This window comes from Tursiops truncatus, chromosome 9 (genome assembly GCF_011762595.2).
Source record: "Tursiops truncatus isolate mTurTru1 chromosome 9, mTurTru1.mat.Y, whole genome shotgun sequence".
NCBI classification, from domain to species: domain Eukaryota; kingdom Metazoa; phylum Chordata; class Mammalia; order Artiodactyla; family Delphinidae; genus Tursiops; species Tursiops truncatus.
In genome coordinates, this window is record NC_047042.1 from 20,046,484 (window position 1) to 20,073,178 (window position 26,695).

Genomic DNA, 26,695 nt, shown 5'->3' on the forward strand with positions numbered 1-26,695 from the left:
GTATATGAAAATTGCCTAAAAGAGTACCTGGTACACAATAAGTGTTACTTAAATGGTAGTTATTATAAATCCTCCTGGACTCATTGAGCTCACCACAGTCTCTCATAGAACATTTTGGATCTTCTGATCAGCAACTTTTTCTTCCAGTCACTGACTAAAGAGTGGGAGAAAGAGGAATTCCACAGATGTATTCCTGAGCTTTACCAGGAGGTCTTTGAAATCATCTAACAAGATACTTTTAGGCCAAGTATCACCCAGTGTCTTGGCTTTTCAATAAGTTAAAAGGACCATGTCCTGGAGCAGAAGTTCTCAGTAGATGCTCACTTTCAGCTTACTTCAGCAGCACTTTCTTTAGGTATGTGACTGTAAGTCTACTGTATGAAGAAGAGGACTGAATTTCCTTCTTTCCTTTGATATAAATTGTTTTCTGATTACAGAAGAATTATACACTCATTATATAAAATTTTTAAAATATAAAAGAATATAAAAATAATCCATAATCCTAGCATCCAAAGATAACGAACAATATTTTGAAATGTGTCTTTCTAGTTTTTTGTCCATTTGTCTGTGACACATACCTTTTTAATTTTTTTATTTATTTTTACTTATTTTGGCTGCACCATGTGGCATGTCATTCCCTCACCAGGGATTGAACCCATGCCCCCTGCATTGGAAGTGTGGAGTCTTAACTACTGAACTGCCAGGGAAGTCCCAACACATACTTTTTTAAAACAAGATTAAGATCATAATATATACAACTGCTGTTCCTCATTCTCACTGTCATGCTATTGTGAAGATGACTCTGTGGGAGAGTTCCCCCTGATGTTCGTTTCTGGATAGAGTCTCAGTTTCCCATTACTGAATCAGTATATCATTTCCCATCCATGACCATTTGTTAGGAAATGGAGCCTAAATAACATGTTATTTTAAGGTAATTCATTCATAGGTGACGATATTTGATCTTTTGACCAGTAATTACTTTGAATACTCTCTACCACTGCTGCTTCCATTAATGTGGATAATGATAGTTGAAAGAAAGAAATCAGTATACAAAGCTGTAGTAATCAAAACAGTGTGGTACTGGCATACGGACAGACGTATAGAATTGAGAGTCCAGAAATAAACCTATACTGTCATGGCCAATTAATTTTCAACACAGGTGCCAAGACCATTCAGTGGGGGAAAAAATATTCTCTTCAATAGCTCGTGCTGGACAACTAGATATATGCATGCAAAAAAATGAAATTGGATCCCTACCTCACACCATATATAAAAATCAACTGAAAAGGGAACAATGACCTAAATATAAGAGCTAAAATGATAAAACTTACAAGAAAATACTGAGGGTAAATCTACATGACCTTGGATGTGGCAATGGATTATTAGATATGACATCAAAAGCATATGCAACAAACTGTAGAAATGACCCCTGAAAGCATAGTCTTGTACCACAATGTTCATTGTAGCTCTATTTACAATAGCCAGGACATAGAAGCAACCTAAGTGTCCACTGACAGATGAATGGATAAAGAAGATGTGGCACATATATAAATGGAATATTACTCAGCCATAAAAAGAAACGAAATTGAGTTATTTGTAGTGAGGTGGATGGACCTAGAGTCTGTCATAGAGAGTGAAGTAAGTCAGAAAGAGAAAAACAAATACCATATGCTAACACATATATATGGAATCTAAAAAAAAAAAAAGGTCATGAAGAACCTAGGGGCAAGACGGGAATAAAGACGCAGACCTACTAGAGAATAGACTTGAGGACATGGGGAGGGGGAAGGGTAAGTTGGGACAAAGTGAGAGAGTGGTAGTGTATATATGGACATATATACACTACCAAATGTAAAACAGACAGCTAGTGGGAAGCAGTTGCCTAGCACAGGGACATCAGCTCAGTGCTTTGTGACCAGCTAGAAGGGTGGGATAGGGAGGGTGGGAGGGAGGGAGACGTAACAGGGAAGAGATATGGGGATATATGTATATGTATAACCGATTCACTTCGTTACAAAGCAGAAACTAACACAGCATTGTAAAGCAATTATACTCCAATAAAAACGTTAAAAAAATAATAAAATAAATAAATAAATATTCATTGCTTAAAAAAAAGCATATGCAACAAAAGAAAAAACAGAGAAATGGACTTAATCAAAATTAACAACTGTGCATGAAAAGACATTATTAAAAAGTGAAAAGATAACCTAAAGAATGGGGAAAATATTCTTAAGTCATATACCTAAGGGTCTAGAATCCAGAATATATAAGGAACTCTTACAACTCAACAAAATGACAAATGACCCAACTGAAAATTAGTCAAAGGACTTGAGTAGATATTTCCCTAAAGAAGACATTCAAATGACTAATAAGCACATGAAAAGATGCTCAATCTCATTAGTCATTAGGGAGATGCAAATCAAAATCACAATGAGGTACCACCTCAAACTCATTAGGAAATTTTTTGCAAAAGGAAAATATGGAAAAATAAAAAATAAGTTTTGGCAACGATGTGGAGAAATTGGAACCCTTGTAGATTGCTGATGAGAATGTGAAATAGTATGGCCAGTGTAGAAAATATTTTGGTCGTTCCTTAAAAAGTTAAACATAGAATTGCCATATGATCTGGCAATCTCACTCCTAAGTATATACCGAAAAGAATTTAAAACCGGTACTCAAACAAATAGATGTACACATATGTTCATAGCAGCACTATTCAAAATATACAAAATATCTATCAACAGATGAGTGGATAAACAAAATGTGGTATATCCATAAAACAGAACATTATTCAGCCATAAAAAATGAAGTACTGATATATACCACATTGTGGATGAACTTCAAAAACATTAAGTGAAAGAAACTAGACACAAAAGACCACATACTGTATAATTCCACTTATATGAAATATTTAGAATGGGTAAATCCATAGAGACAGAAAACAGATTAGTGATTGCCAGGGGTTGGGAAAAGGTGAGTATGGGGAGCAACTGCTTAATAGGTAAAAGGTTTCTTTTTAGGGTGATAAAAATGTTTTGAAACTACGTAGAAGTTGTGGTTATACAAAATTACGAATGTTTAAATGACCTTTTAAGTGACTGATTTTATGTTATATGAATTTTACCTCAATAAAAAATAGAATAATAAGTTAACTAGACTAACTGTGATGATAATTTCACAAAACCTACATATAAAAATTAAAGAAATCAAGATTAGATTCTTTGTTTCCTTTTATGTCTGCAATATTTTATGGTTTCAATTTTAAAACACAGTAGCAAAATCATGACATAACTTTGGCTATTACTATCTTAGGGTTTTATTAGAGGTCATACTAATGGGTTCTCCCACATTTTCACCAACTCTGTACAATTCAGATTTCAGTCCAAGGCTTCAGGAACATTGCAAACAGCTGCAGTGGGATTAGGCATCTGACCATCAATGACACGCCAACTCTGACGGACAACTGTGTAAAAGTACGTAGTTGGAAACTATATTTTCTTTTCAGTCACATTTGGTTGGCACATTTTCTAGAGGCTTGAATTATTGAAAAATATGAATGGGTTTTTCATTTTAGTTTTCTTATATAAGAAAATCATTAGGAAATTTATACACACACATTTGAATCCTTAAATACCCTGAGAAGCTTCGTTGCACAGTTAGGATATTTTTATTTCAATGATATTGTGGCTTAAGCATAAACCTTAAGTCTAATTCTACATGTCAAGCTTCTAAATGTAGTGATTCTTTTCAGCATTCCATTTTCTCATGTTTTCCCTTACTTTTTTTTTTTTTTTTTTTTGCGGTATGCGGGCCTCTCACTGTTGTGGCCTCTCCCGTTGCAGAGCACAGGCTCCGGACGCACAGGCTCAGCGGCCATGGCTCACGGGCCTAGCCGCTCTGCGGCATGTGGGATCTTTCCGGACCGGGTCACGAACCCGTGTCCCCTGCATCAGCAGGCAGACTCTCAACCACTGCACCACCAGGGAAGCCCTCCCTTACTTTTGTAACATCATTTAGTTGATTCCTACGCATTACTCAAATGTAAGTGTACTAAAATACATTGAAAAAACGTCCCATTTTCTTTGAAATTAGGACAATTTAATAGCTAATGTGTCTGTTTCTGAAAATATTGAGAGGAAGAAAATAACCTCATCACTTTCATAAGCTTGTTCTCTATACTCTGGTTAATCTTTTTTTTTTTTCTTCTAAAGGCTTTAGTTGAAAAATGCCATCGAATTACATCAGTAGTTTTCATTGGTGCACCACATATTTCCGATTGTACTTTCAAACCTCTTTCTACTTGTGACCTCAGAAAGATCCGATTTGAAGGTCTGTGATGTTAAAAAGTGGTTTAGCATTAATTTTACTTTTAATCTTGTGGCAATTCAAATACAATACTTCTTTTTTTAAAAAAAAACAGGAAATAAAAGGATTACTGATGTGTGCTTCAAATTTATAGACAAGAATTCTCCAAATATCAGTCACATTTACATGGTGGACTGCAATGGAATAACAGATGGTAGCCTCAAGTCACTCTCACCTTTGAAGCAGCTTACTCTGTTGAATCTGGCAAATTGTGTAAGGTAATGAGTCATTCAGTCAAGAAACACTGATTATCTAGAATGTTCCAGACTTCCTCAAGATGCTCATCGGTTAGGAGAGTAAACATGAAAGTCAGGAGTCCAAGTGGAGGTAAATGCATAGTTCTGCGGTAAAACAAAGGAGGGGCACCCAACCCAGACTAGTTATGTAGGGGCATGGGGAGATTGTCAGGGGATGCTCAGGATATGTGGAATCACAGGCCCTTGTAAGATTAAATGAATTTGCTGGAACACTTATGGGCCACCTTTCCTAGTGATGGTTCTCACAGCTAGTTCAGTTAATAGGTCTTTTTCCCAAATGGACTTTCCAACTTGCTTATGAAGAACCAATCTTACTGAAGTGTTTCCTCTTGGGTACTAGTTAGATTTCTCCTCTGTGTGGGTTTGCTCACAGATGGACAGAGGGCAAGTTCTTACTGAAACCCTTTCTTTAGCTGGGTTACAAATGGGCTTCTATCCCGGTATTCTCAGGTGGGCAACGATCAAATTCTTGCTAAAATTTCTTCCCTGGTGGATAGCTCAGCCTCTTGCTTGTATAAATTTCTTATTATATTAAAGGGCCAGATGATAAAAAAATAGCATTTGATCTACAATGAAATTGGCTAATATTTGGGAAAACATAAGTCAAGTCAGAGTAATAAGCTAAGCTACACAAAATCTTAACTCATGTTCCCTGTTATTAAAATGGGGAGGCACCATGGGTTGTGGAGGGGAGGTAAAGACAGGATTTGAAATGGGAAAAACCTGGATTACGAAATGAAGCCTTCAGTCAACAGCCAGCAAGGAACTGAGGCCTCCTGTCAACAGCCATGTGAGTGAACTTGGAAGCAGACCCTCCACCCTCAGTCAATCCGTTGGATGATTAAAGTTCCAGCTGGCATCTTGGTTGCAAGCTCATGAGCAAGCTGGCACCATAATGCAAGCAGGATAACTCTGTGTGTGTGTGTGTGTGTGTGTGTGTGTGTGTGTAACAGCTAACCCTATCTGTATTAACATGTGAAATAAAACTGAATTGCATTCATATATTTCACTCAGGCTTCTGCAGGTTACCTAATTTTAAAAAGAAATGGAGGTTTTTCTGCGTCCAGCAGTAGAGTTGACAAAACACTTCAAAGGACTCCTTGCTACAAACAATTTAGATCTTGGATGAAACATACTTTCAATACATTGCTGAGCCCACAAAGAGTACAAGAAATATCCAATATCCAATATCATGATTCTTCACCACCTTCTCAATGAGTAGACTCTCTAAGACGAACAGTGAATACCAAGCAAACATAAAAGATAGAGCCGCTATGAGCATAAATGTTCATTTCAACATTGGCATTGAGACAATCAGTTTTAGTGAGACTCAAGATAGGGAAGCAGGATGAGACTTCTGCAGTGTCTGGACCTCTTCAAGGGGGACACAGTGGTCTCAGGTAGATAGTACCTAGACCCCTGGAAGAAGTTAGCTCAAAGCTTTTCTGAAGGAAAGCACCTTCTCTTTAGGCGTCCAAAGTTCCCATAGGTTAAAGTCAAATAAATAGGTGCTCGCAATTAAAGACCATCAAATGTACAAAGATATGAGTCACCATGAAGCAAAATAAATTTGAACTTCCATAATTCATATATTAGAATTATCACAGAATATTAAGTAACTATATATGAAATATTTGAAGAAATAATGGAACCAGAAATATAAGCAGACAACAAAATGTGATAAAAATAACTAGATTTACTTGAAAAACTAACTTTTAGAAATAAAAAATATAGTTATTGAAATAAAGAAAATGAATTGCTAATCAGCAGATTAGAACTCACTGAAGAAGAGAAGTACAAAGCTGGAAGATAACTGAAGAAATGACAGCAGAGTGAAAAAATAAAAAGAAAAATGTGATAGAGTATAACAAAAGACAGAGAAGGTTTAATATCAGCGTTTTAGATTAGATTTTTAAAATTCATCTATAAGAGATACACCTAAAACAGGAAGTTTGAGAGTCAAAGTATACATTTTTCTCAACCACATATCAATCCTTCAAGAAATGGACTATGTATGAAGTTTTAAAGCAAGTTCCCACAACTTTCATAGTATTGGTAACAAACTATATTCTCTAACTACAATGCAGTTAAATTAGGAATCAGTAATAATAAAAAGATAAATTTCAAAAATATATATGATTTAAAAGTGAAAATTCCAGGGCAGCAGAATCACCTGAAGAGCTGAATAAAACTACATATGCCCAAGCCCTACCCCAGAGCTACTGAATCTGAATATCTAGGGATGGAACACTCGCTTATATATTTTTTAAAAAACAACATGGGTGCTTCTGATGCACAGCCAGGTTTAGGATTAACTGCATCAACCCATTAACTTGGACCATTACCTGAAAAGTCCTTTTCTATTGACTTTTATACCTCCAGGATTATCATATAAATGTATATATATATCTATATATACACATCCATATATATACACATACACATGTCAGTATATGTGTGTGTGTGTGTGTGTGTGTGTGTGTGTGTTAGTATATAAATGTCTGTTGTCAGGCTATCTTTTCTGTTCCATTCATTTATCTGTTTTCTGTCTAATCTTGCACAGTACATTATCTGTAAAATGGGGAAAATAAAGAATATATACTCAGGATTGTTGTGAGGATCAAATAAGTTAATTCATATAATGTACTTAGAATAGTGTCTGGCACATAATAAGCACTCAAGGAATGTTACCCTTTATTATTATTACTGCTTTATAATATGTTTTAATATCTAATAGAATGAGACTCTTTATTAGTAGTCTTCTTTTAAGTTATTAGATATTTTTGCCAGTTTATTCTTCCAAGTGAACTTTAGAATAATTTTGTCATATTTCAGAAAAAATCCTATTATTAATTGAAATTATGTTAAATATATAAATTTTGGAAAGATATATAGTTTTATAATACTTATCTGATTTTCTCTTTACCCAAGAATTATTTATTAAAAATGTATTCAGATATCCATGTAGTTTATATCTAATTATCATTGTTACTAATTTTTCATTTTATGACATCATGGTACAAAAATACAGCCTGTACAACTTCTGTCTTTTGGGATCTTTATTTAGGGGTAATGCTGGTGAAAAAGATGATGGTTATGTTGTTTATCATGTTGAATATATATGAATAGTCCATGGAACTTAAATTACATTAATTATATTACTTAAACTTTATGCCCCTTTTCTGTTTGTCAAAAGCTAAGTCTAATACAAAATTGTATCTTAATTATGTTCTTTTTGAATTTTTATTTTTCTTTCATTTTGTATTTATGCTATATTATATATTGCATAAAAGTTCATGATTAAAATTACCAAAAAAAAAAAAAAAGAATCCAGACTGGCCTTGGATTTCTCTTCTGTAACAGAAAATTATTTATAATTGATCTTTTTATTAATATTGTTTATATTGTTATATAATATATATACATTTATATGTTTGGTATTTCTGTTACAGAGGAGAAATCCAAGGCCAGTCTGATTTTTTAGGGTTTTTTTTTTGGGGGGGGGGTTGTTGGTTTTTTTTGGCTGCACTGCACAGCATGTGGGATCTTAGTTCCCCAACCAGGGATCGAACCAGTGCCCCCTGCATTGGAAGCATGAAGTCTTAACCACACTGATTTTTTAAAAAAATTATTTTACTGGGCTTCCTTGGTGGCGCAGTGGTTGAGAGTCCGCCTGCCGATGCAGGGGACACGGGTTCGTGCCCCAGTCAGGGAAGATCCCACATGCCGTGGAGCGGCTAGTCCCGTGAGCCATGGCCGCTGAGCCTGCGCGTCCGGAGCCTGTGCTCTGCGATGGGAGAGGCCATAACAGTGAGAGGCCCGCGTACCGCAAAAAAAAAAAAAAAAAAAAAAAAAAAAAAATTATGTTATTGAAGTATAGTTGATTTACAATGTTGTGTTAATTTCTATGGATAGTCTGATTTTTTTTATCACACACACACACACACACACATATATATATTTTAATTGTTACATCATTACACCATTTCACTGTATGCAATTTCATGGCAGTAAAGAATATGCTCCCTAAATTCTATACCCAACCATATTATCTTCATTGGGGTGATACCTAATCAATGTAAAATTACCCTGTTAGTCTTGCTTAATATTTTTACTAGTATAGTATTCTAACTCTATGTAAAATTATCACCCCTGTGTTAATTTTATTTATCTTTACCTAATACCACTGCACAATTTTCTTTGTTTTTGTTGTCATCTTATTATAAATCTGTTTCTGGTTGACTATTTATAATTTAGAGAATCATTTATAAATGTGGACTTACATGGGAGGGGTGGGAGGGATGGCACTGACACATAGGTGTCTATGATTAAGGACAGTATGGGAAGACTGAGGTCAAGATCTTACAGCATCAGATTTTCTCTGCTTCAGAAAGAAGGGATCTTTAGGTAACTTATTAGGTTCCCAGTCCAGCTAAATTGACCTGTACTTAGTGGAAATTCCTCCAAGATTTTGACAGTAGTTTGACTGTTAGGCTTGGTTCTCGCTATCCTAAGTTTTTGTCTTCTTCTTTTGCAGGAGATTGCGTCAGGCACTGTTTAACATGATCACATTTTAACCCCAGGGAAGAAACCTTATAGGCTATCTGTTTTATTAATAATTAGGCCACCTAATTAAATGAACAGATGAATAGGAATACCATTTTTAGTAATATTTCTCCCATTACTATCATTTATATATTTTCTATTAAAATAAAAGCTATATAATCAAATTTGGTTTACAAATATTGGCAAAATACCAGATATAGATATCACCTTGCTATTTTGGAATGTATTGGGTATAGTAACTTATTTTAATAGTATTCTACATATTTATACATAAAATCACATGTAGAGCTTTTCTTACTCTTTCCTACAGAATTGGTGGCATGGGATTAAAGCAGTTTCTTGATGGTCCTGCAAGCACAAAGATAAGAGAGCTAAATTTATGTAACTGTATCCACCTGGGTGATGCCTCTATTGCAAAACTATCAGAGTGGTATGATAAAACAATAATATTTTACATCATGTTATTAGTAATCGTATATTTGTTAATAGGACAGATCAGAGGTAGACTTTTGAAGCCATTTGGAAAACATGAGGGATGTCCAGAAGCTGGTCCAATATTCAGCAAAATGAAATAAGACATTGGAGTCATGGAATGAATTAATCTTTTGACTATATCTAAGACGTTTCTTACAAAATTTCAACTTGCAGAAAGTCTGAGATCGAATCACTCATGAAGTTATGAATAGCTATACCTGGGTGACTTCTCTGTACTTTTCAAGGATATCATCTCTATGTAAACCTTTACAGTGTTTCCCAAGGGATATTCTAGCTGGTGGGTTTATTCTTGATCCTGTTTACTTGTAAAAGGTCTTGTGTACACTAAAGGGTTAAGTACAATTCTTGTAACACACTTGTAAAGATAAGTGAGAAATTTAACTTTGCACTTTTAGTGGTCATTCATCGTGGTATTTAGGAGTTGCTCCACGTGTAGATGTATTTCTGGTGTATCCCAAAGCCGTGAAAGAAGGCGGTCCCAATCGTGGTATTTACATGATAGTTTTTGTATGCATGTAATATATTTTTTCTTAATAGAAATTGCAATATGAAATGAAATCACAGAATGTTTTATACAATAATCCACCTCTCTTTCATTCAACTTTGTAATGTCAATTATTTCTACTTTTTTTTTTTTCCTTGGCTGTGCTGCCCACAGCATGTGGGATCTTAATTCCCGAGCAGGGATCGAACCCGCACCCCCTGCAGTGGAAGCGCGGAGTCCTAACCACTGGATGGCCAGGGAAGTCGCAATTATTTACACTTTTAAGCTTACTTTTATGACAAGAAAAGGAAAATCCTTGTTTCAATAGCATTTGCTTTCCCCAAGTAGTTTTTAATATGAAGAAATTTCTACTGAGTGTGATTAAAAGCTAAAATGAACTCTTCATGCTACTTTCTTTCAGCTGCTCTAATTTAGACTACTTGAGTTTACGAAATTGTGAACATCTGACTGACCTAGGAATTGAATTTATTGTAAACATCTTTTCTTTGGTATCAGTAGATCTCTCTGGAACAGACATCTCTAATGAGGTAAAAACAATTCAATGACTTCTATTGCTTTCTGTAATATAATCATTTTCCATTGTGTAAACAATGGAGAGAACAATTATTTTTATTTCTTAGAATATTGGATTATAAAGGGCAAGTTTGGGAATATTGTTTCTGGAATAGCGATGGATGAAGTTATTTGTAAATCAATGGTCTTGTTTTTCTTCTTTAAAAATTGGCAAAACACAGTATTTTGAGGAAAGTCCTGACAGATCAGAGTTTTATGTGATAGATCTGACATGTGTTTCAATTATAGACATTTGGTTATTGTGGAGATATATTTTGGATGGCTTAGGTATATTTTTCCTGTGGATTGTATATTCTATAAGACTACCTGAGTGCCTTGAGATCCAAGTCCTTAGTTCAAAACTGAAGTCTAGAAATGGCCTCTACAAATCTATAAGAGGATACATTTTAAGAAACTCATTTCTTGCAAGCTGCTGTTGCTACTCGTCAGAGTTGAAACACAGGTCACACCTATCCTATCATTCCAGCACTGCCCCATTTACTAATCAAAATGAAGATAAACCCAGAGATCTGTCATGTTTCTGAAAGACTTTAATGGACTGTAGTTAGATAAGGAATGTACTGGCTTCTCTTAAAAATCAAAGCATTGGGAGGGATAGAAGAGGACAACAGAGGTGAGGATCTCTCCCCCATCTGCTTGCTAAATCCCTATTCATCCCTCAAGTTCATCAAATATCACCTGTCTCTGAGGCCTTCTCTGAGAAGTCCTACCTTACAGGCAAGTACAGGAACTTCTCTATGTACATCTCCAGCCACAGTGCATTCTTTAACATGACCTGTTTCTGTTTCTCACTGCATTACTGATACCTGTGTTATATGTCCATCCTTCCCTACATATTCACTGGGCTCTTTTAAATAACTATGTCTGTTCATTGGTTCAGGTTCTTTCCTTTCTTTATCTAAGAGTGAATTTAGATTCAGCCTCCATTCTGCTAGGTGGTCTCCTCTTCCCTTCCCTGGAGTGTTGTCTAAATGTAGTATGAGAGTGGGAGCTCAGGGCAGTTACATGTAGTCAACTCATGGTGGAATCAAGCTTGGTCTTCTCAATGCTGTCTTTTGTCCAAGGTGGAATCCAGTGAGATGTCTGAGGGCCCATTTGGTTTCCTTCCAGGTAAATTCCTGATGTGTCTTCCCTTTCCTGGCTCCAAGCCCCCCTTCAAATCTTCAGGCTCCTTTGTCATAGGGGCCCTTGCTCTGGGCCCCTCTGGGTCATCCTGGGGCATGGGGACTCTGTGAGGCCTTCTTAGGTCCACAATCCCAGACATCCCCTGCAGACATTTTCCTGCTGTTACATCTGGGTGTATTTGCCCTCAGACCCGTGCCTCACCCTTCTCACTCTCCTGCAGAATGGCTGATTCATGTCAGTTAGATTCCAGTTGGGTTTGGTGCTTGTGAGGCATTTGTGCACAATGGGAGGGTCAGAAGGAGGGAGAGGCCAGGTTTTCCTCCACCTTTCCTTTCATTATTGTCATCAGCTGCATGTCTTTTGTGATCTACTCCCTTTAGTCAGAACTGCTGTGGTTCTAGCTTCCCTCCTGACCTTGGACTCTGGGCTCTAATAAACACCATTGCTTCCCATTGTCTTTCCAGCATAGGGGTGGTAGTGGTTTCCTGCTGCTAAATCTCTAGATTTTGTCATTATTCCATTAGGCTCCTCAGTTCTCTAACACCTATGTCGTCAATTCTCTTTCACAATTAAATTTCCTCAGTTTGAAATTAGAGTTGTTTTTATTTTCCTCATTAGATCTTAGCTGGTAAAATGATGAGCGTAGGAAAACTCTCCTGCCTTGTCGCTTTGCACAGCCATACCAGGGAAAGGTAGAATGAGTTCTCATGTACTCTTAGACCCCCAAACCTATCAGGAGATAGAGTCCAGGGAGGTCTGGAACAGGGCCCTGTATCCCAGCACCTCATTCTTTTGCTTCCCTCCTGCTCTCCCTTCCCCTCTTCTTCCTCCACTCTCCCCTCCTTCCCCCGCTTCTCTCTCCCTTCTTCTCCTCTCTCCTTTCTCTTCTCCTTCCCCCTCTGCTCCTCTCCCCTCTTCTCTTCTTTGCTCCCAGTCTCTTCTCTTGGCATAGATTCTTTGTCTAATCTGAGGGTGGAAGAAATGTTCCAACTGATTACATGGTTTTTAAAAATGTCATGTTCCAAGTCTTTCAGGGTTTAGAATTTAAAGCTTACAAGTCTAGGATGTCTTTCTCCTGTGTTGTTCTGTAAAAACCCTTCCCTGACACATATAAGTAGAAGGCCAGGCTGTTGACTGAAGGGTCACAGGGTAACAAGAAGGATCAAAGCACATTTTAAAGTACATCAAAATATAATTCCACCACAGCACTCATCACAAGCCTGAAGGATCTGGTGAACATTTGTTGAATTAACGAAGGTAGGCTCAGATGCTCTATCCTAGTTTTTAGCATTTGCGAAAAGCTCAGTTTTTATTTTCGAAGACCATATATTAAAATTTTTAACTGAGGAAAAGTTAAAAACTTAGGAATATAGCCTCAAGTCCCATTCACTTTTAATTTTCTTGTAAAGAATACACACAATCTGAAAGAGCACCTATGGAGAAGAAAGCTAGTTGTTTTCTGCCAAAAGTCTGAAAAATATGTCTTCTGAAGGCTGTTGTTTTCTTCCTCCAAGTAAGTTAAATTGTGATCTAAAAGTCAAATCATTGACAACATAGTGCTACAACAGCTGTGGAAGCTAACCTCAAACAGTCAAATTAAAATGAGTCAGCCCAGATGTCAACTCAGGCAGCTAAACACCAGCCTGGATTGTAGGTCTGATGAAGTGCAAATATGACTATAGACTTAACATTCGAGATTTAAACTCTGGAATGTTACAGATATTCACCAGAGATCAAATGTGACCACTTACACCTTTGGGAAAAAAACAATTTATGTTTTCTAATAATTATGTTCACTCACAATTCTTTTCACTAGTGAGTTTTTAGTTACAATCACACTACTTACTTAGTTAACAAAAATATACTCCAATTACATTGTGCTTGGTGCTGGGGATACTGGGCTGAACAAAACAGACAGGGCCCCTCCTCCTAGCCCTTACATTCTAGTGGAAGACAGGTGTGAGACAAGTGGTTACAAAACATGATGGGTGTGGGAAACAAACAGATGGGAAACTTAACCTGGCTCAGAGAGTCAGAGAAGATCTTCTTTTACGAGAGAAGGAGAAAGAGTATGTGGTGAGCCAAAGAAAAAGCTCGCACAAAGGTAGAGAGGTTGAAAGTATGGTCGCATCAAGGAAATCTGCACATTTAGGTATAGCTTGATTAGGAGGAGAGTGGTGAGAGATGATGTTTGAGAGGTAGGCGGGGGCCAGGTCATAAGGGGCCCAGAAGCCACAGTGAGGAGTTTGTTCTCTGCCTTGTTGGCAATGGAAGGACATTCAGTATTGTCAATTAGACAGTAACACAGTCAGACTGACATTTTGAAAAGGTCCCTATGCACTAGTGACCAATTATAAAGTAATCCAGGTGAAAAATTATGAGGGTCTATATTAGGGCTATAACCAGGGAGATGGTAGTAGGGCTGGCACAGCAGATTGAGGGACATTTAGAAGAAAGAATCAACGGGAGCTAGGGATAGAAGGAGTATGGGGGTAAGGAAGAGGGGGAGGGAATCAAGGATGATGCCAGATTTTTGGCTTGAGCATCTGTATAAATGGTGGTGTCCTTTACTGAGCTGTGTCCCTTCCATAGGGGGAGGAACAGGTTGGCTACAGGTTGGGAAAATAGGCATGTTTAGTTTGAGTCACCTGCAAGACAGCTTTATAGAGATGTATAAGCGCTCCGGAAATAAGCAGGGATATCAGTGAAATTTACTCTTTGGAGGTAGAAAAGCTCTCTAGGGTTGCAGTGGGTGATGGGGCACTGTGTTCAGAAAGTCATGGATACTTATGAGCAAGTTAATCAGCAAAGGCAAAACTACAGATATTTAGAAATCCAAAAAGATGTTTAATTGAGAGAGCTAATTTAAATGGGGGAAGCCAAGAAGAGAACACAGTTATTTCAAACTTTATACATTTTTTATAATTATTTTACTGTCTTCGGCCATTCTTTTTGTGGACAATAGTGACTAATGTATTACATCATCCATGAATAAAAGTTACTTAGGAAGTTATCTAATAAGCATATTTTATAGAAAAGGAAAAACATCAACTTTTCCAATATAAACAGGATAGGGTTTGTAAGTGAAGGAAATAGCTTATTAATGTGATGGTATTTTAAGCTATCTTTAAAACTCTTTAACTTTCCATAACTTTTTCTTAATGTCTAATTTAGTGGGATGTTATTTGTTCTCTACTTACCCCAGAGGATTGTTTGAATATAAGGTTATATCTCCATGTATACAGGAAAATGTTTTCCACTCTAGTTAGGAGAATTATCATTTGCTGAAGACCACAGGATCCACAGTTAGGGCAGTTCAATCTGTTGCTTAAACTGTTTTAGTCACCACCATACTTGTTTAAAGGAAAAATGAGTCAGAGCAATGTTCCAGACAGTATGCTTAGACAGGGGCTTTAAGAAGACTCTTTCATTTGCCTGATTTTCAAAAGTTTTCACCATGAGTGCCTACTGTGTAGGCCATCTCCTGGAGTCCCCTCACTGGAATGTGAGATCCATGAGGCTGAGACTTTGTTTTGTTCACTGCTGTTTTCCCTGGGGGTAGCAGACACTCGATAAGTACACATTGAATGAAGGAACAAATGCTGAGCTCTAGGGCACCAAATTTGAATAAGATCTGTTCCCTGCAGCCCAGTTTGGAAGGGTGTGACTAATTTAAATATGGTGTGGCAGGTGTAGTGGTAGAGGAAGCAGAGAAAAGGATCTATTAACTCAGTCTGTCTAACACAGAAGCATGCAAATGCATGCTTGTTGAAGGAACTTTACGTAGCTTAGTACTGCTAGAATATACTGTGAAAAGGAGATGTCACTGAGGGAATATCACGTTATCCCCAAGGAGCCTGGACTTGAATCAGTGGATGATGAAGTAGCATCTAGAAGGGGAGCCACAGTCAGAGTCAGCCTCCCATTTTAGATTATTTGGGTTATTCTCTGGGTGACAGACTGGAGGGGAGACCAGTGGGAGTTACTTCAATAGTTAAAGAAAGAGATGAGGAGTTCTTGAACTAGGTCACAGGACAGAAGTAGTATGGAAAGAACATATTCAAGACTACTTAGGAGGTAAAATTCAAAGAACTTGATGACTGATTAGATGTGGAAGATAAGAGCCTGGGGGTGAGGGGGAGGATAAGAATGATTCCAAAATCTGGCTTTGGGCGGATGGAAGTCCTACCTGAAAGAAACTTAGGTAATGTAGGAAAAGTAACAGGTTTTGAGGGAAAGGTGATGTCAGTTTTATCAGACTGAGTCAGAGTGTATGGGATATTCAGGCCAAAGGCTTGGGAGAGAGATCCTGAAGGAAGACTCAGATTTAGGAGTCATCAGCATGGAGGTGTGAATGTGGCCAAGATCCGGAGAGACAGTGTAGGGAGTAAGGAGAGATGTGTACCCAGGAAGAACACAACAGAACACCAATATTTAAAGAATGGGAAGAAGATAAATCCATGAAGGATACTAAAGAGAGAAGATGAAAAATATTGTAAGAGAATCAGGTGAGTGTAGTCATGTGTGGAATGTTGAGGGAATAACCAACAACGTCTAATAAAACAAAAATAAAATCGGAGAAAGACCAAAATTTGAAAGAACATTTACCATTAATTAAACAGATGCCTGCCAACCCCTCTGATATCATTTCATGTGCCTGCTCCTCTCATTCTCTTTCCTCCAGCCCCACTGCCACTTTCAAGCTCCTCAAACAAGCCAAATTCTTTCCTATCTCAGGATCTTTATATATATTATACTTTCTGCTTGGGATGCTCCTCCTCCCACTCTTGTGCTTGGGTAGGTAGATGCTAAGCAAGTAATCCCTGATGTTCCTGACAATAGCTGTAGAATCTTGACATGGGCTGATAATGCCTTTTAAGATATTCTGGATGTAATTTTATAGATACTAAACATTAGGCATGCTATCTGTAATTATCAGAAAATCACACTCTCACAAGCCTCTTAGATAGCCTTATCCACGAGAGGGCAGACGGCAGAAGCAAGAAGAATTACAATCCTGCAGCCTATGGAACAAAAACCACATTCACAGAAAGACAGACAAGATGAAAAGGCAGAAGGCTATGTACCAGATGAAGGAACAAGATAAAACCCCAGAAAAACAACTAAATGAAGTAGAGATAGGCAACCTTCCAGAAAAAGAATTCAGAATAATGATAGTGAAGATGATCCAGGACCTCGGAAAAAGAATGGAGGCAAAGATCAAGAAGATACAAGAAATGTTTAACAAAGACCTAGAATTAAAGAAAAACACCTCGAGGATTTAAAGAAAAAACAAACAGAGATGAACAATACAATAACAGAAATGAAAAATACACTAGAAAGAATTAGTAGCAGAATAACTGAGGCAGAAGAATGGATAAGTGACCTGGAAGACAGAATGGTGGAATTCACTGCTGCAGAACAGAATAAAGAAAAAAGAATGAAAAGAAATGAAGATAGCCTAAGAGACCACTGGGACAACATTAAATGCAACAACATTCGCATTATATGCGTCCCAGAAGGAGAAGAGAGAGAGAAAGACCCGAGAAAATATTTCCCATGTTAGGGAAGTCAAAAACTTCCCTAACAGGGAAAGGAAAAAGCCATCCAAGTCCAGGAAGCGCAGAGAGTCCGAGGCAGGATAAACCCAAGGAGAAACACGTCTAGACACACAGTAATCAATTTGGCAAAAATTAAAGACAAAGAAAAATTACTGAAAGCAGCAAGGGAAAAATGACAAATAACATACATGAGAACTCCCATAACATTAACAGCTGATTTCTCACCAGAAACTCTACAAGCCAGAAAGGAGTGGCATGACATATTTAAAGTGATGAAAGGGAAGAAGCTACAACCAAGATTACTCTACCCAGCAAGGATCTCATTCAGATTCGATGGAGAAGTCAAAAGCTTTACAGGCAAGCAAAAGCTAAGAGAATTCAGCACCACCAAACCAGCTCTACAACAAATGCTAAACGAACTTCTGTAGGCAGGAAACACAAGAGAAGGAAAAGACCTACAATAAAAAACCCAAAACAATTAAGAAAATGGGAATAGAAATATACATATCGATAACTACCTTAATGTAAATGGATTAAATGCTCCAACCAAAAGACACAGGCTCGCTGAATGGATACAAAAACAAGACTCATACATATGCTGTCTACAAGAGACCCACTTCAGACCTAAGGACATATACAGATTGAAAATGAGGGGATGGAAAAAGATATTTCATGCAAATGGAAATCAAAGGAAAGCTGGAGTAGCAATACTCATATCAGAAAAAATAGACTTTAAAATAAAGCATGTTACAAGAGACAAGGAAGGACACTACATAATGATCAAGGGATCAATCCAAGAAGAGATATAACAATTATAAATATATATGCACCCAACATAGGAGCACCTCAATACATAAGGCAACTGCTAACAGTTATAAAAGAGGAAATTGACAGTAACACAATAATAGTGGGGGACTTTAACACCTCACTTACACCAATGGACAGATTGTCCAAACAGAAAATTAATAAGGAAACACAAGCTTTAAATGACACAATAGACCAGATAGATTTAATTGATATTTGTAGGACATTCCATCCCAAAAGAGCAGATTACACTTTCTTCCCAAGTGCACATGGAACATTCTCCAAGAAAGATCACATCTTGGGTCACAAATCAAGCCTCAGTAAATTTAAGAAAACGGAAATCATATCAAGCATCTTTTCTGACCACAACACTATGAGATTAGAAATCAATTACAGGGAAAAAAACGTAAAAAACATAAACACATGGAGGCTAAACAGCACATTACTAAGTAACCAAGAGATCACTGAAGAAATCAAGGAGAAAATCAAAAAATACCTAGAGACAAGTGACAATGAAAACATGATGATCCAAAACCTATGGGATGCAGCAAAAGCAGTTGTAAGAGGGAGTTTATAGCAATACAAGCCTACCTCAAGAAACAACAAACATCTCAAATAAACAATCTAACCTTACACTAAAAGAACTAGAGAAAGAGGAACAAACAAAACCCAAAGTTAGCAGAAGGAAAGAAATCATAAAGATCAGAGCATAAATAAATGAAATAGAAAAAAGAAAACAAGAGCAAAGATCAATAAAACTAAAAGCTGGTTCTTTGAGAAGGTAAACAAAATTGATAAACCATTAGCCAGACTCATCAAGAAAACGAGGGAGAGGACTCAAATCAATAAAATTAGAAATGAAAAAGAAGTTACAACAGACACCACAGAAATACAAAGCATCCTAAGAGACTACTACAGGCAACTCTATGCCAGTAAAATGGACAACCTGAAAGAAATGGACAAATTCTTAGAAAGTTATAACCTTCCAAGACTGAACCAGGAAGAAATAGAAAATATGAACAGGCCAATCACAAGTAATGAAATTGAAACTGTGATTTAAAATCTTCCAACAAACAAAAGTCCAGGACCAGATGGCTTCAAAGGTGAATTCTATCAAACATTTAGAGAAGAGCTAACACCCACCCTTCTCAAACTCTTCCAAAAAATCGCAGAAGAAGGAACACTCCCAAACTCGTTCTATGAGGCCACCATCACCCTGATACCAAAGCCAGACAAAGATACTACAAAAAAAGAAAATTACAGACCAATATCACTGGTGAATATAGATGCAAAAATCCTCAACAAAATACTAGCAAACAGGATCCAGCAACACATTAAAAGGATTATACACCATGATCAAGTGGGATTTATCCCAGGGATGCAAGGATTCTTCAATATACGCAAATCAATCAATGTGATACACCACATTAACAAATTGAAGAATAAAAACCAGATGATCATCTCAATAGAAGCAGAAAAAGCTTCTGACAAAATTCAACACCCATTTATGATAAAAACTCTTCAGAAAGTGGGCACTGAGGGAACTTACCTCAACATAATAAAGGCCATATACAACAAACCCACAGCAAACATCATTCTAAATGGGGAAAAACTGAAAGCATTTCCTCGAAGATCAGGAACAAGACAAGGATGTCCACTCTCACCACTGTTATTCAACATAGTTTTGTAAGTCCTAGTCATGGCAATCAGAGAAGAAAAAGAAATAAAAGGAATACAAATGGGAAAAGAAGAAGTAAAACTGTCACTGTTTGCAGATGACATGATACTATACATAGAGAATCCTAAAGATGCCACCAGAAAACTACTAGAGCTAATCAGTGAATTTGGTAAAGTTGCAGGATACAAAATTAATGCACAGAAATCTCTTGAATTCCTATGCACTAATGGTACAAAATATGAAAGAGAAATTAAGGAAACACTCCCATTTACCACTGCAACAAAAAGAACAAAATACCGAGGAATAAACCTACTTAAGGAGACAAAAGACCTGTATGCAGAAAACTATAAGACACTGATGAAAGAAATTAAAGATGCTACAAACAGATGGAGAGATATACCATGTTCTTGGATTGGAAGAGTCAATATTGTGAAAATGACTATACTACCCAAAGCAATCTACAGATTCAATGCAATCCCTATCAAGTTACCAATGGCATTTTTTACAGAACTAGAACAAAAAATCTTAAAATTTGTATGGAGACACAAAAGACCCCAAATAGCCAAAGCAGTCTTGAGGGAATGAAACGGAGCTGGAGGAATCAGACTCCCTGACTTCATAGAATACTACAAAGCTACAGTAATCAAGACAATATGGTACTGGCACAAAAACAGAAACATAGATCAATGGAACAAGATAGAAAGCCCAGAGGTAAACCCACACACCTATGGTCAACTAATTTCTGACAAAGGAGGCAAGGTCATACAATGGAGAAAAGACAGTCTCTTCAATAAGTGGTGCTGGGAAAACTGGACAGCTACATGTAAAAGAATGAAATTAGAATACTCCCTAACACCACACACAAAAATAAACTCAAAATGGATTAGAGATCTATATATAAGACCGACACTGTAAAATTCTTAGAGGAAAACATAGGAACAACACTCTTTGACATAAATCACACCAAGATCTTTTTTGATCCACCTCCTAGAGTAATGGAAATAAAACCAAAAATAAACAAATGGGACCTAATGAAACTTAAAAGCTTTTGCACAGCAAAGGAAACTACAAACAAGATGAAAAAACAACCCTCAGAATGGGAGAAAATATTTGCAAACGAATCAATGGACAAAGGATTAATCTCCAAAATATATAAACAGCTCATGCAGCTCAATATTAAAAAAACCAACAACCCAATCCAAAAATGGGAAGAAGGCCTAAATAGACATTTCTCCAAAGAAGATATACGGATGGCCAAGAGGCACATAAAAAGCTGCTCAACATGACTAATTATTAGAGAAATGCAAATCAAAACTACAATGAGGTATCACCTCACACCAGTTAGAATGGGCATCATCAGAAAATCTACAAACAACAACTGCTGGAGAGGGTGTGGAGAAAAGGAACTCTCTTGCACTGTTGGTGGGAATGTAAATTGATACAGCCACTATGGAGAACAGTATGGAGGTTCATTAAAAAACTAAAAATAAAATGACCATATGACCCAGCAATCCCACTACTGGGCATATACCCAGAGAAAACCACAATTCAAAAATACACATGCACCCCAATGTTCATTGCAGCACTATTTACAATAGCCAGGTCATGGAAGCAACCTAAATGCCCATTGACAGACAAATGGATAAAGAAGATGTGGTACATATATACAATGGAATATTACTCAGCCATAAGAAGGAACGAAATTGAGTCATTTGTAGAGACGTGGATGGATCTAGAGACTCTAATATAGAGTGAAGTAAGTCAGAAAGAGCAAAGCAAATATCGTGTATTAACACATATATGTGGAACCTAGAAAAATGGTACAGATGAACCGGTTTGCAGGGCAGAAATTGAGACACAGATATAGAGAACAAACGTATGGACACCAAGGGGGGAAAGTGGCGGGGGGTGATGGTGGTGGTGGTGTGATGAATTGGGAGATTGGGATTGACATATATACGATAATATATATTAAATGGATAACTAATAAGAAACTGCTGTATAAAAAAATAAAATAAAATTCAAAAAAAATTCACACTCTCAACCTAGGTCATTTCAAGGCAATATCAATAGGTTTTATTTTATTGATGCATTCTCTCTTTAAGAAAACATAAATCACATGGTGAGATTAATTACTCTAGATGGTTTTCTAAATAAGTGTTCTTTAGTTCCTAATATATTGTATCTTATCTCTGCCACATTACAGTATAGTCCCCTAGAGGGGTGTTATGCTTTTAGATGGCCTCATTTGGGTAGCACCCTAATTATTTTCAAATTGAACTGCAAAACAAACAAAAAAACCAGTATTCCTAATTGAATATTGGCGTGTGGTTTCCATCTTAATTTTAACTGTATATGTTATAAGGTCATTTAGTTTCAGATATTTCTAGCCAAAAAAAATAAGCCAATGTGAGAACTTCAACAATATCTCCTATATCTGTCTCCTGCCTCCCCTCCAACCCTGCTGCCACTGCCATAGTTCAAGCACCATTTCTCCTTACTAACCTCTCTTGCCTTAAGTATCACTGTCCTCAGATCTGTTCTCCACTCTGCTGTGGTGTGATCTTGCACCATGCAAACCTGAGCCTTTCACTTCCTTGCTCAGACTTCTTCAGGAGCTCTACGTTGCTTTCAGCATAAAGTCTAAATAGTCTACTGTGGAGGACCAAGCTCTTCCTGAGGTGGTTCCTGCCTACTTGTGCAGCCTCACTTCCAGATGACTCCCACCTTTCATCTTTGCTCCAGAGATATAGAACTGACTCTCCTACAGCTCCGCAAACATGGCATGCTCTCCTTGCCTTCCCATTTCTGTGAGTTAATCTCTCTGTCGGAAACAGCCTTTCTTCTTGTCCACCTAGTAAATTCTTGCTCATCCCTCAAGTTTCAGCTGTGTGAAGCTCTTCTGGAATTCCTGGGCAGGCTTAGGATCTACCTGCCTTGTGCTTCCGCTGTACTTTATAATGCCTCCAATAAAGAATCAGCTCGATATATTTTAATATTTTTTTCCACGCCTATCTCCTTACAAATTGTAAGTTTCTTGAGGGCAGAGGCTGGATCATCCTATCTTTGGGATGCCCAGCATTATGCTTAGTACATAGAGGTGTGTAAAATATTTGATCAGTGAGTCAGTGAGTGAGGGAATGAATGGATCTGGTACCGTTTCCTTCCTGTAAACCAAACACTTAGACTTTTAAAAATTCCACATTTTCTTAGCTATGATCTGAGCTGGAGTGGGAGAGCTTACAGTTGCATGTCTTAATCTGATGATATGCTTTCAAGAGACCACCCATCTGCATGGAACACACATACAAATAAAGCCTGAGGTTTAGTGTAGCACAACCCCTAAAGGAGGAAGCACATGAAATCTCTTGAGATTTAAGAAATAGAAAGAATGGGAGTTAAAAGAAAGCAGAATAACTCAGAGACAAATGGATTTGCCTTGGATTAAAAACAAAAAACACATTAGAAGTCTGCCCTACTGAACTTTTTCATATGAAGCTGGACCTCTCCTTAGTCCATTCCAGGCCCTTCTTCCCAGCCAGTGGCCTTATATGAGTCTGCTGGTCCCATCACTAGCAATAGTTGTTTTCCTTATAGAAGTTCCAGTCAATTTTCTCCTGTTTCCAGCAAAATGCCTACTAAAATCATTGCAAAAAGAAGTGACCATCCTGAGCTTGTCTTTTCCCTCAAGGAGAATATCTGGTTGATATAACTTTCCTCTCAACCTCCATCAGGTAGGAGGCAAGTAGACTCAAGGTGACTTTTCTATTTCCAGGTAACAGAGATGCTAATTTTCCTTCCCTCCATAAACATATAGAGGACCAATTTCTGTGTATTGACCAAAGCCTACTTTCCTTTAGACTTGTAGGTTGGTAAATTAGGGTGGAAAGGTTGACACATTTCAAAAAGAAGTATGATACAAAATTCATACTAATAATCAAGTAAGTAGAAATAAATAAAAATAATTAAGAAGAAAAGGTAAATTATTTTTATAAAATTGTAATTGCTAACCAGAGTATAAAGGGGAAGATCACTTGTGAGGTTAAGATACATTTTCATGGACATTGTACAAGATAGCATTATCAATGATTTTAGAAAGAGGATGTGTTAATTGAGATAAAACATATTTCCAATAAAAGTTTTGTTCTTTACTCCTAAGAGAATGTGGTAGGCAACACCAAACACAGCAAATCTTTTAGAAAGAAACATTATATAAATGTTAACACTGATTCACACAATTACAAAGGGAACTAGATTTCATCCAAGAATTCTGAGAGTATGCCAGCAAGATAAGGGAAAACTGGGTCCATAAAAATAATTTTATAAATAGACTACTCATTCATTCACAAATACTTATTCATTGTCAACTGTGTGTCAAACGCTATGCAAGGTTATAGGAGTATTAAACTTACACAGCCTGGTCTCAAGGTACACCTTAGTGGCAAAACAACAACAAGAGTAACAACATTACATGGCTAAAAGTTACTAAAAGAATGAGTTCAGAGTGTGGCTTCACATCCTTACTGGTGTCACAACACTATGAGAGTTCAGGCAAGTTACTCTGTGCCTCCATTACCCTCTCTTTAAAACAGTAATTATAATATTACTTTCCTCATAGTGTTGTGAGGATTTGTAAAGTGCTTAACATAAGTGTGTGGCACACGGTAAACATTCAATGCATCTTCGCAATAATTTATTGGAATTATGACATAATGAGGTATATTTGCTGTTATGGAGATATGTGTACTGCACTGCATCTTGGCAGCATGGATGAGTTGGAAAGTGAGTGCTTTTGTCCCTGTTGTCTCTGTGGAGGAGTCAGGAGATGCTCTTCAGCTTTTGAGGTGCAGCTAAGAGCTTCAGTAGGTGTTTGTGAGGTAAAGAAGAGAAGGGCATTCTCAATGAAGGAAGAAGCAGGGGGGGAGGCATAGAGACATGACAGAGGGTTATATGTTGGGAGATCCACAGGTGACTTTGTATTGGCATAGCATGGCCTGAGAAGACGGAGGATGTGGCAGGAGATGAGGATGGAGAAAGAGGAGGAGGGCAGAATGTGTATGGCCTCGCAAAGCGATTCAGACTGTGCTATATGCAATGGGAGCCACTGAAGAACTCTAAGTACGACTCATACAGATTTGTGTACACAGACATAACGGTAAGGGGGATCTATTTAAGAATGGGAAAGGTATTGCAATGACACTAGAAATAATGAGGTTTTGATCATGGTGGCAGATGAGGCATGCATAAGAGATTTTTAGGAGGTAGTATAGGTAGGGCGGGCTTGGTGATTGATTGGATATGGGGAGCAGTGGGGAGAGGAGTAGACACAGATAATATCCAGGTTTTTATCTGGTCAGCTGTGGACATGGTGGTACCATTAACCAGGAAAAGAATCCTAAGAAAAGGATTAGGACTTGGACACAAGATGCTGAATTCCATTTCAACATGTTTCAATCCAGTACCAGGGCACATCTCTCCTGACTAAGAGCTCATTTGGTCCTGGCTGACAAAAAAGACAGACACCCATTTGACTTCAGAATCTTCCCTTTTGTTTTGTTTTGTTTCTCAGTATGTTTGACAAGGAATCATAGGCATTCCATATATTACAATTTAAGCATTACTGAAAGCAGAAAATTTACGCAAAGGATTTTCAACAACACCTTCTAACTGTATCCCCTCTATCACAACAACTTATATCCCATTTTACCCTCAAAAAAAAAAAAAAGCAGCAAGAAAGGAGGCTTCTTATGTTTGCTGTTAGGGATCTTTTGTTCTTTTTAGATTTCTCATGATCTACACCCCCAATAATTACATCAAAGTCCTCAGTCATCCTAGACTCCTGGGTACCTCATTCCATCTTATTTCATAGAATGTATTTTCCAACATCCTATATTCAAATATCCTAAATTGTATAGATTATATTTATAGATTTCTCAGAGAAATTTCCCCCTATATTTGTTTATCTTTGTGATTGTATTTTATGTGAATTTTCTGTTTAGATTCTTTAGTCATTTATATATTGAGGGGTCTCAATATTCCTGCCAATTTGTATGAACTCCTTATAATGTAGTTATTAATCATGTGTCATATTTTCTCCATACTTTACAATGGCTTATGTCATGACTATGGAAGAGAGGTTTGTTTCAGTGTTTTAATATTGAAAGCCTACAAGCTACTGCTTATAAAGAGTATTCAAGAAAAAATGAATTAAAAGTTGGACAAACTATGCAATCTTACGTAATTTTATACAGATTTTTTCAAGAGACTTTCTTTAATTATACGCAGAACAGATTATAAAATTTATTTATGCTTATTTACTGTTCTGGTGTGCCTGTATTAAAGTGCTGACAGTTTCCAAACTGAAATATACCATAAACAAGGATGGTTCCTGGCTATCAGATAAACTACATTGTATTTTATTCTAAAGTTAGTATTCCATAATGCCTAGACCATCTTCCAGACTTTTTCTAAAAGCACAGACTCTCAGAAGAAAAGCCATGTGCAAGTTGTAAAGACTAAATCTTTCAGATTGTGAAGCTGATTAACAAGGTTTCCTCAACAATATATAAAACTTGTTTTTTAATTATGACCAAATATTTAGTCTTATAATAGGGCAACATACTGATGTTTTTATTTTCCTCAGTGTGTCATCTTTTGCCAACAAACAACATAATTACACCAAGCAAAACAGTAACTCCATTTTGTAAATGCGCTTAACAGGAGTTTGGGAAAATTAAAAGACTGTTGCCTGTTAGAATGGCTATTA

At 37.0% G+C, this 26,695-nt stretch overlaps 1 protein-coding gene across 1 annotated transcript in view; it reads left to right on the top strand.

Annotated features, from left to right (window-relative positions):
• FBXL13 (F-box and leucine rich repeat protein 13) overlaps positions 1-26,695 on the top strand; it is a 191,123-nt gene that overhangs the window by 134,244 nt on the left and 30,184 nt on the right. Inside the window, 5 exon segments of the mRNA XM_033862761.2 lie at positions 3,375-3,473; positions 4,212-4,329; positions 4,421-4,583; positions 9,499-9,618; positions 10,589-10,714. Of these exon segments, the coding sequence (XP_033718652.2) occupies positions 3,375-3,473; positions 4,212-4,329; positions 4,421-4,583; positions 9,499-9,618; positions 10,589-10,714 (626 nt within the window).